The following is a 15,909-nucleotide window of genomic DNA, read 5'->3' as shown; positions in this document are numbered from 1 at the left end:
TAGAATATTTATTCCTGAGCGACCTTCCTGCAATAAGAGAGAGAGAAACTACTGTTCAAATCCTTAAGCAATCACTGCCGTCACTGGAGGTGAAACTCGATTTAGAATAAAAATCACCTTTGTATAACTGAAGTATGTTATTTTGTATTTATCATGAATTGTATTGATTATGTTGCAGTTGCCACTGTATTGCATTTCCTGCTACAACCAGCCTTCTCATTCTGGGCTTTGCAGCTATTTCAAAAACCTGACCAATTGCATAATTAAATTTCATTAAATTTAATTTATTCTGTCAGTTAAATACAACCGAGAAGACGTACGTGGAATTTTAAGTTCTGGAGTCGCTGAAAGAGCTAACTTGAAGAAAAATGAAAACATACCCATCTGCTAAAGGAGAATATAAATTAAAAATCTGCGCTCTCATGCACAAATTACAGTTATTTTTAAATGTGCTACAGGCTTCTAGTCGAATATGGAAAATAAATTTGTGCCATTGCTAAAGAATTACAGTACCAGAATGATGTTTGTCACCTCTTATTTACTACCCGAATGAGGGCCTTACTTAGTGGGTGTGGGGAAGATAGCTTGCTGTTAATTTCTTCACATTTGGATAGACTGCAGGGGGTGTGCTGAACACAATAAGTTTTTCTCTGCAAAACTTGATTTTTTGGAGCGTGTTCTTATGCTGACTGCTGCTTTAGATCACTGTGGGCTGAATGACACCTTCTCCTTACCCTAGAACAAATTGTGTGCACACCAGAAGACTTAATTAGTATCAAATACTTTGTATTGCTGCTAACTAAGAAGATGATCTATCTTCAGAAGGGTTGTTGTGTTTTTATTGTTCCTTTCTCGGTGTTGGTGTCTGGGGAGAAAAGGGCTATCCAGGAATCAACAGGACAAGGAAGGAAGGTTTTTGCTTGTATCCTGGCTGCATGCTGGTAAAGATCCCTGGGAGCCAAATTCCAAAAGGGTAAATGTAAAAACCTGCCATTCAGCTGAAAGAAATGGATGTTAGGGCCACAGGAGACCACTCAGTAGGGCAAAAAAGGTGGAAGGGGTGTCTTTGAGGACCTGTGGGGTGGAAGGGAAAAGACAGTGTAATTTTATTAGGCAACAGCTAAAAGTGTAGGCCCTTACAGCTGCTGCCCACACCAAAACCACCAAAAGCTTGAGGCAGGTGGGAATGGCTCTGCTCTTTAGATGCATCCTTACCTGGGGTGTGGGATTTCATTAACTAATTAATACATTTAAAATGACTGGGGAAAACTAAAGATGATGCTTGTTATGAAGAGCAACATACTAAAATAGAGTGCAGTAACACTGTAAATGGAACCCCATCAGAGATTCCACGACACATGATGAAGGGCTGTAACTCCGAACTGAGAGAAGGATGCTGGGGGGTTATTAAGGGACCCTAGCATCAGCCAGTTAGTTTCAACAGAACAAGTTTCTGAGCCCCTTGGCACTTACACTGTAGATTGTACATTGTACCTGTAGGCTGCTGACATCCTGAGGCTGAGGGTGATCTTGCTGACTAACGCTGCCTCGCTGCATCTTTGTACTTGTCTCCACTGGGATTATAAGCTCTTTGAAGTCAGTGTTTTCATTCTGTGTTTGTACAGCACCTAACACAGTGGCGTGCTGCCTGGGGCCTCTGGCTATGAGGAGAATCCAAATAAAATAATACCGATTCTCACTGAATGTCTCACACTCCATTAGTACAGGGGAGATCACTCGGGTCCAGATACTCCAAATGTGTAGTTTTACTTCTGGATGCAAGTCCAACCCTAACTATGAGAGACCAAGATGTGACCTTGTGAGGACAGAAACAATCCCTCCTCTTCCAGCTCTAGGGTTCTCTTGCTTTCCTCCACAGCATCAGAGGCTAGCCCCCATCAGACACCACATTTTGAGCAAGATGAACCTTGGCCAGTTTCTGCTGCTGAGCAGATGGTTGCAGCAAGACTGGGTCTGAGATCTGGAACTTCAGTAGCGCCTGCATCTTGCAGGATCATATCCTTGATTTGCCTCATGGCCCAAACAGCATGTACTTCTAGAGCATGGTTGCTCTGTTAAACTGCAAAAGTGCAAGACTGGACAACTGGTATTCCTGCAAAAAGATATTTATATTCTTTTCCAAAAGGATATGACCAAAAATACAAGTGGAACAATGCTCAAGATTAAAATACATTAGCTGTATTAGTCCAGGAATTTGAACATTCCAATATGAGGATACAAATAGAAAGTTCAGTAGACATTTAATTGTGTGAGGATACATGATCTGCCTCACTAAGAGAATCTCATATATTTCAAATGCATTATACCTATAGTATTCAAAAGAACACGCACCTCTTGCTCTGTACTTCAAACAGCTGTTAAAGACTCCTGAAGTGGTTCTACGTACATACATCACTGTGTACACTTACCAAACATTAAGACACATATTATGCCAGAAAGACAAGTTACTTGTATTCTATTAAAACCCAACAGAATATTACATCCCAAGATTACCCAAAGAAATGAGATGTATACTAAGGTAGCTACTGAAGAGCACTCCCTGCCTGTGCCTTCCTAAACAGGTCCTGGGATTGTTTGGGCAATATCAACACCTGCAAAGTTACAGAGAAATGACTGGGTCAACAGCAAAACATTAAACGAAACCACTGCATAATACTATACTCTGCAGCCTTTAGCTGCTCAGACCCGATGAAGAGCATCTTGTATTCAAAAGCTTATCTAACTCTTCCAACTATGCAGCTGGTCCAATAGAAAGCTATCGCCCTAAGAAATCCTTGCCTCTTGGATAAAGCTAGGAAGACAGAGGCAGGAGTCCTGTAAAATCTAGTCTAAAGCAAGACCATGGTATTATTAATTACATTTATTCCCTCCACAAGTGATAACCTCGCCTGAGGGGCATTCTGCTACATTTACTGATCTTGGCTCTTCCTAATGCTCTTTTTCCTATCTGAAGTGCACAACTTGGGGCAATACTACAAATACTTGGATTTCAGCAAGTTCATCCAAACGAGTGACTGATGCGGTTAGCACGACAGCCTGCTGGCCCAATCCTGAAGAACATAGCAGGTTCCTCAGGTAGGACTCCCTGCTCACAGGAATGCAGCGCAGCCTGTGCACGAGTCCTTGCTGCATCTATTATTCCTGCTGTGTAATACAGTCACAGACAATGGTTTATATTATCACTTTGACAGAACAGGGCTTTCTGGAACAAACCTGTTTGGCATGCACATGATTTGACTGCAAAGTCTTCAATACAGGCAGTAGATGCACGTTATTAGTGTCACATACTGTAAGCACTGGTTCCCAGGAATCCCAAACCACAATACAATCACAAATAAAAGCAACATAACTATGTGTTTTGCTTTGTACACAGAACACTGATTAACAGCTTTGGGCACTCTCTATGCAGGATTTTCCTTCCTTTGATGTCCCCTAACAAGTAACTTTACAGATCACTCACATCCGTATCATAGCATTTATGTTGGTTTAGTTTTTCACCTCAAATCTTTTTTTAAAAAAAATTCTGGAGGGCTTGTAGTTTAGTTGTTAGTAGTGGCCGGTATCTTCTCAGATGTTGGGGAAATGGTAGTTCAGTTTTCTTGTGTTGGAAAAATACTTCTTGTTATCCAAAGCTGGTAACACGTTACTGCTGGTTAACTGAGGAAGGTGCTGTAGCTAAAGAAGAAAGGACAGAGTTTGTGCTTTCATAGGAATGTGAAGTAGGCTAATCCAATCAAATACATCTGCCCCACATAAAATAGTTATACACTTCTAGAGAAGCTGCTCAGGTATGTACTATTTGTTGTTCCGTAACTCAGCTCCTTCCACTTAGGGCAAGAAGAACATGGGTCTTATCCATCGATCACGTGGCAGAGGACTGTGGGAATTGGCTTAGTCTTAGAACACATGAATGGGAAGTAGCTTGGAAATGTGCTACATCCCAAGCTGACAACCCTCCAATTACCATCAACAGTGTCAGCAGGGAAGAAAGCTGTTGTGGGAACTGGGGCCGTAGGAGCAAAGGGGAGCTCTTGGATGACTGGGTCTGATTTAGGGGTCCTTATCTTGAGATACTGCAGGTGTGAGAAACTAAACTCCATGTGGTAGAAGCTACAAGAACACCAGCTCCTTTACTAAGCACGGTACATTTACTGCTGACAAGTCTTACCCCTGGCATGTGCTTTCGTGTTGCCCTGGCTGGCTTCCGAGCAGCTTTTTCATGCTCCTTTCCCAATTCTCCCGATTCTCTAATGCCATCAAAGTACGGGTGTTGCAGTAGCTGCTCACAGGTTTGTCTCTCAGCAGGGTCCATATGAAGGCAGCCCTTTGAAAACAGTAGAGGACCACACAGGGATGAACGGTACAACGCTTATCAACTAATTGCAGGATGGCTGATAAAAGCAGCTGGTTTTAACGAACACGCCATTTACAAAGAACAAGCTCCAGGCCTCGGGAAGTGCCAATGTTAACAGTCAGAACAGAATTCCCTAAACCATGAAACACACACACACAAGGGGTTAACACTGAATAATTCCTACTTCTGCAACATGGAAGTAAATTAATAGAATCTCCTACCAGAATAGACCATCTTGTTTGACTTTCTATATATTACAGACCACAGAACATCCTGCTGTAATTTCTACATCCAGCCCACAACTTCCACATGAGCTAGAGCAGATCCTTCAGGAAGGCATTCAACCTTAATGTAAATCAAGACTCCATGTGAGGTTGTCCAACTGTTCTCACTGCATACCAACAAAAATGATTAGGGGCCTAGGAAGCAGGATTTATGAAGAAAGGCTCAAAGAACCAGGGTTATTTAATCTGGAGAAGACAGGGGGGATTTGATAATAGTCTTCAAATCCCCAAGAGGTGATACAGAGAGGATGAAGACAGTCCATTCTCTGTGGCTATAGGGGACTTTGAGGACTAGGAGTAATGGCCTCAAACTACAGTAGGGAAAATTGAGATTGGAGATGAAGGGGAACTTTCTCACTATGAGGGCGGCCAAGCACTGGAACAGACTGCCTAGAGAAGTGGAATCTCTGGCCTTGGACGTTTTCAAGAGCAGGTTGGACAGACACTTGGCTGGGATGGTTTAGTCGGGGACAATCCTACCCTGAGCCGGGGGCTGGACTAGATGACCTCACAAGGCCCTACTTTTCTGTTATCCTATGCCATATTTCCAGTCTGAATTTGTTCACCTTCAGTTTCCAATTGGTGGTTCTCATTATTTCATTTTCTGCTTGACGCTCTACACTCTCAGAAGTCTTAAATACATATATTATACTTAAATACTAAATCAATTAATTAAATACTAGAGCAGGTGTTTGCAGGCCAGGATCAAGTCAGCTCTTCAGCTGCTCTACATTCATTACGAATGAGCTCAGAACGTCATTGCCTATCGTCTGCTTACCTTCATCAAGGCTAGAGCAGGATATGAAATGTTAGGGAATTTCGCCTCCAGTGGCTCCTGTGAAAATAAAGTGCCATTCTATTCATACATTTTTCACGGATCAGGTGCCCTTTCCTACGTGACCTGCTTCCCACACCATGATGCATCCTCCGCTACTTGCTTAGACACCTGTTCTGGAACTGGCCTGTCATTAAAGGCAGGGGCTGGGACAGCAAGGGAATGACAATGACCAGAGGGAAATATGCTGAATGTCAAGTTAAAAATAACAGACTGAAGTGAGCTAGTCCTGCAAAATATTGTTCAAAGCACATGTGCCAAGGCTCTCCACCCAGGATCCATTCTAAACAGGGCTTGGCAAAGCCTCTGAGTGGGGAATAATAATCCTGTACAGCAGGAGAGCAAATGTAGCTGCTGGGGTCTGTCTATAGCCCTAAGCCTACAAAGATTTTGACAAGCTCAATCTTTGAGCTGAACATAACAGCGCGGGAGATGAAAGTTCTCCTCTCCAGGACACACGCCTGTGGTTATTAATTGCTGTCTACAATAGTGACAACCCCCTTGGTGTGGGGTTTTGCACAGGGCACACGAACAGGCTGAACTGCAGCTTGGGCCACCTGTTGCTTTAGGAGGTCACTAATCCCCTAGAATATGGTCAATATCTCCAATTATTGCTTAGCTGTAACCCAGTGTACAGCACTGGGAACCACACTTGAGCTTTCCACCCCAGAAAACCCTTCTCTAGCCACATACAGTGATCTCTACAGTACGGCATGCGACTTGCTGAGTAGCGTTAGACTCAATTGCTGGGAGTCTGCAGAGTGTCCTTACCATATTGTCCGGGTCTGGAATCCTTACCCCACTGAAGAACTGGTTGGTGCTGAATACTTGCTGATGTCTGGGAATTAGGTCCCCTTTGATCAAGAACACAAAGCAAGCAGGTTAGCATGCCCAGGTTAGCAGTGCCCGCACTTCAGAAGCTTAGTCTGCAGCAACGCAGGGAAAAGTTTAACACTAACATACTGGCATTGAGAGAATCAGTAATGAGACGAGCACTAATCTTCCCCTCTACACTTCCCTCATTAAAAGCCTTGATCACCAGACATGTTTAAACCTCACTATTGCAGTGAGCTGGCTAGCTCTGCTGGATGTTTAGTTGTCAGTAGTGGAGTCAGGCTGTGTGCCCTTGCCCCTATACTGCTAATGGGAACTCCCCTTACACTGAAGTGGTAACACCTTCAGAGCAGGAGCACCAGACCCTATCCATGCGGTATGATCTGGGCTCCCACACAGCTAACTATGTCTGCCTTTCCACACTCTGCCACCCAGTCACAACCAGTTTGGGTATTAACACCTCTTTGGAAATTACATCATGTTGGCAAAGTCCAACCCCTGCAGCCTAAAGGACACCTTGCTACTGTAACGTAGAGCACTTTGTAATAGCAGGGGTACTTCCCTCTTTATTACACACACAGATATGACAGGTATCAATACCGCTGTTGTCATCCCACTTGTGCTCTTATATACAGTTCTGGCACTGGCTGGACAGAAATGCAGGAGTGTGGACAGTGCAGAAGCTAGAGGGTGCTGCATGAGCAGCTGTGAGATCAGGCTAGCAGAGCTGGGAAGCTCAGCCCCCCGCCTGCCATCAGACTGTCCAGGGCTCTCCAAGGGGAGGGAATGCTGGGGATGCCTGAAAGCGTTTCAGGCAAGACGAACCGACAGGCACTGGGACAGAATGGCACAGTCCACCATCCCAATAAGCAGCTGGCAAGAGCCGCTGTTTGTTTTGGGCTGGCAGTGCAGGGCCTGCTTTGTTCACCAGGAGGGCAGGGACTGTCATGCCAACCTGGTTCTCAGCACTGATGCTGTGCTTTGGCACTCTCAAAGCCAAGCTTTCCCGAGAAATGCTCTGCTCCTAACAACGGGCCTCCCCTCCTCCCCATTCCTGACCCCTGGCAGGGCACAGGCTCAGGCTCCTTCCAATCAGATGACTTTTTTTAAACTTCCACTGGGGCTCTCAGGAGCCAGGATGGGCTGAAAGGCAGCACAGAGAAGAAGGTGTTAATATGAGGCTTCCCCAAGGGGGCTTCGCAAACCCCTTGCAAAGCCTTTCCATTCAGGAAAGAGCAGCAGGCAGCAAACAAGCTGTCAAGCCACTGTAACACTACACATAGTACATCAGCACACAGCTGTGAAGTAGCTCTTCTCTGTAATTCCTGCCTGAGCCAGAATCCTTTCCAAAGCTCAGGTCCAACGGAAACCCTTCTCAGCTGAAACCCGATTATTAAAAGTGAGTAAATGACTTAAAGCTTGAATGAGAGGACTCAAGGACACAGCAATCAAACTGTGTGTATTTTATAGCACGTGTGTTAGTCCCTTGATCTTTTTCATAAGCCAACAGTTTTCTAAATTGTCCCACAAGAAAATATGAATCTTGATTTATTCAAGAATCACTACAATTAAAAAGCAGGTTTGTTTCCTCCACCCAGAGTTGAGAATCGGCTCCGCGCCTGCTACGTACCAGTGTGAAACAGAAGCAATAAGAGAAAATTTAGTCCATACCACAGAGTTTTAAGTCCAACTAAACAGATAAGCGCCGAGCTTTTTTTTAAAAAACCCCCCACTGTTCCACATCCAAAACCTCCTGCGATTTCCTTTGTGGCAAAACAGCTGACAGCTGGGAGAAGCTCAACCCTAAACTGTTCAAAGTGTCTCCCTTTGCATTTGAAGATACTTTTACAAAATATGAAAGTATCCCTAATCTTCTGCAGGATTTGACTGGAATTCCTCCCCCAGGGTGATAAGCCAAATCCAGAGGCAGAGGCAGGGAGCTTACTGCTCTTCCTGGAAAAATACCAGGGCTGTCTCAAACCTTGACGTGGGTCAGATTAATGGTAAAAACAGAAGTGGATCTCATTTGTGCTAGAAAACCTGTGGTGTAGAGGGAACAAACTCTTGCTAAACATTAATGAAAAGCTCCTATATCATTTTCCATCCTTGAAAACAAAGCTCTGGCCAGGATGACAAGCAGTCAGGACTATCACAAAATGCAGCTTGTGAAGAGAGTGGGGGGATCCAGAGAACGGACCCACGAGAACAGCTCCTGTCATACTGTTGCCAGCCTATGCCCAAGTTAGCAGTGGCCTGAGCAACAGCACAGCAGTCAGTTAGAAATTCACAGGGACATTGGATTAGGCCCAGGACATTCAGGTACCACCGTGATGGGCACAGTGAGAAGCCTAGACGGGCCAGAGCAGTGAGAATCGCATCCAGAGCCCCTGGGAAGCACAGACACTGAAATATGAAAGTCACTCTGAGGTCAAAAGGGGATACCAAGGGGACAATCTTCAAGAAATCTGAGGGGTCTAAGGAGGAAGGGAAGGCCTTGAGCAAATAATCCACAGAACAGGTGGATCCAGGATTTCAAAAAAAAGGGGGTGCTGCAGGGGTGGCTACACCCCCACTCCCAGCCTCCCCCCTCAACCAAGGGCAGGCAGACCCTGCCACAGGAATAGCAACCAGGGACTTTTTTTATTTTTAGGTCCCTGAAGCACGTAAAAACCCTCCCTCTTGGCACCCTTTCCCCTCCTCTCCATGCTCTGTACTACCTTCCCTCCCCTCCCATTCACTCCCCTCACTCTCTCTCTCTAATTATGCCTGTTGGGTCACAGGAAGGGGAGACCCACCTGTCACCACCGCTGTCCTTGGTGGAGCTCAGCTCCCCATGCAGTTGCTCCCTGCAGCCTGGTTAGAGCAGGGCAGGAACAGCTCTAAGGTTCTCCCACCCACATGTCAGCTGGGGACAGCAGCAGCATCAGGTGAGTCTCCCCTACCTGAACCCCAAGAAGTAGCTATGGAGGGGAGGCGAGATGCTGCTGACCATGGAGGAGAAGGGAGAGGATGCCAAGAGCGGGGGAATTCTTACCTGCTTCGGGGACCTAAAAAGGAGTTCCCAACTGCTGCTCCCACAGTGTGATCTGGACTCCAAAGCCACTGAGCTACACTGTGGAAAGGGGGTATGCAATCATGCCGCTGCACCCCCTTTGAATATGGCCCCTATCTAGGACAAATAACTTGCCTAAATGCTCCCTTTCCTTACTGCTGTTCAGATCACAACATTCAGCCCCTACCCCTCATTTGGCAGGAGACAGAGGGTGCTGTGCTGCCAGCTTGGGCAGTGTTCACTGCAAGTGTCCCCTGCCTGCAGAGCTGCCCACGTATGTAAATCATATGCCCTCATTTCCATCCTCCATGGGCACCCTTAACTCACTGAATGTTGCACTATAAGGTCTGGAGGGCCTGGTGAGCTCCATGCAGGTGAAACCTGGTCAAAGTGTGGGACCAGTTGCAGGTTTGGGGCTTAACACAATACTCAACATTTGTTGTCACCTCTTTGAGTATCAGAGTCACTCCCGGTGAGGAAGTATTTCTTCCAGCAAAGGCTGATCCCTTGAACATGCTTGATGGGCAAATATGAAGGGTTTGCAAAAGCAACAGAACCAAAATCAGCTTTCTAACCTGAGCAAGCAACCTTCATAATTCCGTGTTTCCACATGATTCACGCAGCCCCTTAAAAAAAACCCCAAACCACCCTTTGACATCGCTCCCAGAGACTGGAAAAATGATTTGGCAATGGAATTACTAATGTAAGCCCTTTAAAAATGGCTGCAAGAATGCCTGGGTAGCACCTAGCACCCTGAACATATGAACCTGCAATCACATGTGTAAAGAGCCCCTGAACAAGAGGTGCTCGGGAAAACTATCCCCTCTCACTGAAATCAACAGGAAATACAGAATCTTTTTTCACCTCCCTCTGAAGCACTGGGAGGTTGGGCACTTCCAAGATTACTGGGGTTAACTGGTGCTCCTACCACTGCTTAGAAAACCCAGAGATTCCTGGCTGAAGGATCTTGTCCTTCCAATCATAGACTGTAAGGCTGGAAATCAAGGTCACACCGTTCACTAAATGTGGGTTCAGGAAGTTCTTCCTCTAGGTCACACTGGTGGCAGAGGACTTGACTCGATGTCCCTGTCCAGTGCTATGTTCTTAAAAAGGGACCCTCATTAAAATACTGTTCTCACAAGGGTTGCCTCTATGCCCATTCATGCTGGTGGGAGTTGTTGGTGCTGGGTCGCTGTCAGTAGTGGGTCTACAGTGACCTATGTGGTGCTAGAGCTTATTGAAAAGGGAGTTGCAACATCACTATTAGCATAGTCATTGCTGCTTTTCAGTCAGGACCTCTCACCGGCATGTTACCGGGAAGCTCAAGTGTATTTGCACAGTGATCATCACGCTGCTCTCAGGCACAGCCTTTCCTTCTGAGACTCAAAGGTCAGGCCACTGCATTAGCAGGGAATAAAATGCAACAAAAGCAAAGGAATGGTGATTTCAGCTGTGAGGGGCTAACCTGAGGGTTTCCTAACACACACACACCCCCCTACCTCTCTGGATCTGTGGAGTTGGACTTTATCATGATAGCCTTGTGTAGCAGCTGCATGCAATATTTCTACTATCATGCCATTCAAGGGGTTAGAAATCAGCACAACCTAAAGTGCATCACCCAGGGGACACTTACCTAGTGTCCTCCTGATTAGGTACAGCTGGTCGACATCTGATTTGCCAGGCCACAGAGGGACACCAGAGAGCAACTCTGCAAAAACGCAGCCTATGGCCCAGACGTCTACAGGAGGGCCATACTGAGTATCTCCCACGAGCAGCTCAGGAGAACGGTACCACCGGGTTGCCACATAGTCTGTGTAATAGTCACTGGGTCCAGCTGGAGCGGGGTAAGGAAAGACAGAACCAGAGTGTCAGAATTCTTAAGTGCAGCAAGTGCCTTGTTCATTGTTTCAGGTACCAACAGAATGACTAACCGACCTGAAAGCCATCAGGCAGAGCTGCTGTGCACACTCACGGCCACTTCTGCTCTGGGGAAACCCTTGAGCACCAGCTCTGTGGTGCTGCCCAGTGAAAGCCAGGCCTCAGCCTGTGTGTGGCTCTTCTGGACCAGATGTTCCAAGACTGGTCACAGGGCTTGGGCATGGGTGTTGTTGTTACAGGAAAAGTGAAGCCACTGTTCCCAAGGGGAAAGGACCTTTTGCAGAACAGGCCAGTCTATCACAGAGACTCAGTCTACCCACACTGCAGTCATGAGACCACAGTGCAGTCTAGGCCAGGCCCTGTGCAGGCAAGGCTGGCCTGCCCCAGGCATCCAAGTCAGCTCATTTACATCTAGCTTGGGGCTCTCAAGATCCCACTTCAGACTCTTCTGTGAAAACACACCCACAACCTGTGTTTCCTTGTAAACGCCAGCCCACCTCACAAGAGAGCTGCCATGCACAAGCATCACATGAGGACAAAGCAAGTCTGGATCACAATGTAGGTGCCCAGGCAAATGCTTCCTTTGGGCTCTAGCACAGGCCACAGCAACCAGCACTTACTCAGGATGCGAGCAAATCCGAAGTCGCAAAGCTTGATGACCGAGTGCTTGGTGATCAGGATGTTCTCCGGCTTCACGTCCCGGTGGATGCACTGCAAGAACAGACAGCAGGGTCGGGGTGAGCACTCCACTACTCCACTTGGAGGAAGAAAGGACTGGCAGCAGGGAGCTTGCCACTGAGAACACCATGTTGAGGAGACTGCTCCTGCACCCCACCCTGGGGCCCATGCCTGGCATGGAAACACTGGAGAGACTACAAAGGGGGCCGGAAAAGTGATCTGAGCCCTGGAAGCTGAGCCTGACAAGGCAGGGCTTACAGAGCTCAGCTTATCAAGCTGGTGACTTCATCACCCGGTGCTTGTACAGGAAGGAGAGATCTGGCAGTGGGGGGACTTTTGCCCCTGCTGAAAAAGATGAAGACTAGAAGACAGCGAATATATGCCAGGTCAGTCCTGAAAGAAGATGCAATTTCCTAGGGTGTTGAGCATGGGCATCCTGCTCCCCGGGCATCCTGCGCTGCCCCAGCACACACAGCACTGGCAGCCTGGCCTCACAATACTGGCTGATCACATTGGGTGTGCCAGGGCCCAGCTAGTCACCTGCAGGAGGGATATTCTGTAGCAGGGCTTGGGTGACACAAGAACCCCTTTTTCCAATGCTTGGTGAGTGCACCTTGTCTATGTGCTCCAGGGCCAACCGGTCTTCACATCTGGATTTCCCCCAGATGGACTGGTAAGGACTTGGGTGGGTTTTTTTTCTTTTTTATAAAGCATGGGTCAGTCTGGAAGCACTGTGGTCTCTTCTGTCCTGAGGCAGCAGCTTATAATTCAGCCCTCTGAAGATATTTAGGTGACATGCATATACTGTGATGCACAGAAGGCTAAAACCAATGACCTAGTGATTCCTTCTGGCAGAGAGAGAGACAGACAGACAGACAGACAGACAGACAGAGAACAGTCCTGTGGTTCAGACTGGTCAGCTGCCACTCTTGTGGTCCAGCATGGAGACAAAATATTCTCTCCAGAGGTCTCTGGCCCCACATTCCACTCAGGCCTTGGCAGGCAAAGCAAAAGAAGGAATATGACTGCAAGGAAAGAATCCACCCAACAATCAAGTCCTCCTCTCCCCCAAAGGCTTCCAGGACATGCTTTACCCAGCCTGTCTCTAACAGCACTGGTCAAAAGTCAGAGGATTTCTGCAGAACTTCCACAGTCTTGGCATATTTAATCGTGTATCCTTTCACCCGGTGTCCGAGCCAATGCCTGCTGAAGTCAAGAGAAAGGCTTTCACCGAAATCAATGGGAGCTGGATCAGGCTTTATGCTACTTAACGCCAGGCCTGTGTTCTGCAGCTGCAGACAGGCTTGGTGACATGGGTATTTTGCTGTAAGCTGCTGTTTGGACTGGAAGGCAAGCTCAAGTTACTGCTCCGATCGCTGTAGGGCAGTGAACCCGAGGTCTGGAACCTTGAGCAAACAAACCTCATCGAGAGCATGTGGCTACGCTCCAGAAACACGTTTCCTACAACACCTGAAGGTCGCGTGGCCAGCTTTGACAGAGTAAGGCCCCGAGAGCTGGTAGCAGGGCGCGCACACCCCAGGACTATCACCGCCAGTGTCTGTGGGACTTACATTGTGCTTGTGGCAGAAGTTCACAGCCTGAAGTGTCTGCCACGTGATGCTCTTGACTAAGTGCTCAGGCACCCTGTTGGAAAAGAAGCACAAGGAGGGTGTTTTCAGGCTCCTGGAAGCTTATGCAGGTCTGACGTGACTAGTCTATAAGAGATCTCTGCTCTGCCTCCTGCCTGCCTTCCTCTCTCTGCTCACTGTTATCATTACTTAGGGAAAATCCAAAGCTGTGCTGCAGGTGAGAGGAGGGGAATGCCCTGAAACGCAGCACCATTTAACAGCGTCTGCGGGCAAAACAAAACCAGAAGTGCAAATGCCACAGAACACACACAGGCAGACTTTGCTCAGACCAAACACCCTACAAGACCAGAGTTTAGCCCTCCCTGAGCTGTTCTGCAATGCAGGGGACAGGAAGACAGAGAAGTCACCTCCTACTGCTGACAACAGAGGTAATATCTAGCAGTGGTTTGACACCTCTCCTGCCAGCAGCCCAGTAGGCAGCTCTATAGAGACCCTCCCGGCACGCAGGCCTCTTTTCTAGAGCTCAGACTCCAATCCAGCCATGGAGTCTGCAGCAACTTGCAGGTCTCTCCAAAAAGCCCCATTTACTTTCCAAACACCAAGCCAACTCAGACAGCCCCCACAGGGACTTGCCATTTTAACTTATGATGACTAGATAAGAAAAATTTGCAGCAGCTAAGAGCACCCCCAGGCTTTCTGGCACCACTTGGATGGGGCCAACTTCATGCCTGTCCACTGGCAACCACATAGTGAACCAGAAGCAAACAGTGACTCCTGTCCTGTGGCTGTGCTCCCTGTTCACCTGCCCTGGCACCATTAACTCTGCTGAAATAGAGCTGGAAATGCCAAGCAGCCAGTCTGCAACTGCAGGAGGATTTCAGAGATACCGTGGCACCAGGCAGCCTCATGATATAATCAGGTAACTGGAGGAAAGAGAGATAATTGAGCAAAGGAGAAGGGAAGTGATTTTTATCTGCTGTGTCAAATTCAGCGCTTTGTTTGTCTCTCCCCAGCCATCATTTATCTGCAACACGGAACTCACATCTGGAGAAGGGAGGTCGTTTTAAAAGTTAGGGTGTGACATTTTGTTCACACATCCTCAAACATTCAAAGGTTTCCAGCACAAGGAGGAAACACAACTATGGCAATCTCAGGCCTTTTCTTTTCAGACCTTGCAGACCTCTGTTTTCTTGTAAAAAACCCTCCCCTGAATCCTCCCTTCCTCCAAAGTAACAAGCCTGATTTCTCAACCTAGCAATAAGCAGTGTCACACTGGTCAAGCCAATGCTCCCAGGCCTCCCTGTCCAGACTCCTGCTCAACCTCCCCATCCTGCCTCCTCTCAGCTCCCCAGCGGTGTGTAGACTTTGGCTTGTTCTGGTTTGATTCCCGGCATTCAGTCCTGTTCTAACCAGTCCTTCCAACTGCTTGAGCCCTGGGGCCTGTCAGCAGCTCCATTATGCCCAAAACCATACACACTGGCTCCTGTACAAACCCAGCCTCTGATTCAAGACCTGTCCATTCAGAGCAGCAAACCCCAAGGTCTTTCTAAAGCCAACCGTGTGGCCTATCTAGCCTATGTAAACTGTTACGTGCTCAAACTGCAGGACTGAATTTCTGTGCACTGGATGCATCTTCCCTGTGACTGTTGTATGTTCTCCAGTGAAGAGTCTCTAGTGAGTCTGAAAGAGAAGCTCCTCTCTGGCTTATCTCCCACAGGCATGTCCAATCCTTCTGCTGGGGCTATGTGCCAGTGAAGGGAGCTCTTGTCTGCTCAACACTTCAGTACGACTCCTACTGGCCACTCCTCTAGGTGCAAGGCCCAAGAATGATTTATCAACTTGGGCTTAGCATTTCCATAGCACCGACGCACCAGGTATCACTCTTGGCCATACAATTCCCTCGAGACATGTTATACCACATCAAACAACCAAAGGGGCTGGCAGGACCAAGGTTTTCTTTCCCCTGCTCGCATGGTGCTTGCTTTGAGCAAGCAGTTGTTTTGAGGGAAGTGCTTCTGACTTCCTGCGGGGTTCTTGGGGGCACAAGGCTTTAGGGGACCTGGAAATAAAGTTGACTGGAGAACAATAAAACTGGGTAGGAGAATATATCTATAGACAAGGAATGAGGGGAGGAGTGTCCCAGAAGTGACTAACACCTCCCCCCTGTACTGGCAGGGGCAGGGACAGGAGCAGGGGCAGGGGGCTTTTTTCAACTTAAACTCTTTACTGGGTCGGGACTGGGCAGTGGTGTTTACAAATAGGTCCTGGTACAAAAAAGGTTGAGAACCACTGATCTATCAAGTATCACATCACCCCCACAGAGGCTGGTCTGACCTGCTCTTAACACCTCTGCAGGTTCCCAACAGCCCTGGGCAGCCTATTGC

General features: G+C 47.5%; 2 protein-coding genes across 4 annotated transcripts in view; one reads left to right on the top strand and one right to left on the bottom strand.

The window, feature by feature from the left end:
• The window catches only part of ATP5S (ATP synthase, H+ transporting, mitochondrial Fo complex subunit s (factor B)), an 11,271-nt gene extending 10,452 nt beyond the window's left edge, over window positions 1-819 (top strand). For all 3 annotated transcript variants that reach the window (XM_019518368.1, XM_019518367.1, XM_019518366.1), the window contains exon 5: window positions 1-819. This exon is cut by the window's left edge and continues 1 nt beyond it. In XM_019518368.1, the coding sequence (XP_019373913.1) occupies window positions 1-110 (110 nt within the window). In that variant the 3' untranslated portion in view covers window positions 111-819.
• A 1,358-nt stretch (window positions 820-2,177) lies between these two features.
• CDKL1 (cyclin dependent kinase like 1) overlaps window positions 2,178-15,909 on the bottom strand; it is a 31,290-nt gene continuing 17,558 nt past the window's right edge. The window contains exons 3-9 of the mRNA XM_019519876.1: window positions 13,508-13,580; window positions 11,879-11,969; window positions 11,014-11,214; window positions 6,266-6,348; window positions 5,438-5,494; window positions 4,190-4,345; window positions 2,178-3,696 (exon numbers count right to left, since the gene is read on the bottom strand). Coding sequence (XP_019375421.1) covers window positions 3,589-3,696; window positions 4,190-4,345; window positions 5,438-5,494; window positions 6,266-6,348; window positions 11,014-11,214; window positions 11,879-11,969; window positions 13,508-13,580 — 769 coding nt within the window. The 3' untranslated portion in view covers window positions 2,178-3,588. The remainder of the gene's footprint in view (window positions 3,697-4,189; window positions 4,346-5,437; window positions 5,495-6,265; window positions 6,349-11,013; window positions 11,215-11,878; window positions 11,970-13,507; window positions 13,581-15,909) is intronic.

Source organism: Gavialis gangeticus, unplaced genomic scaffold (genome assembly GCF_001723915.1).
Source record: "Gavialis gangeticus isolate Ggan-Ray unplaced genomic scaffold, GavGan_comp1, whole genome shotgun sequence".
Lineage (NCBI taxonomy): Eukaryota > Metazoa > Chordata > Crocodylia > Gavialidae > Gavialis > Gavialis gangeticus.
The sequence above is the reverse complement of the archived record's forward strand: the minus strand, read 5'-3'. Positions and strand labels throughout refer to the sequence as shown.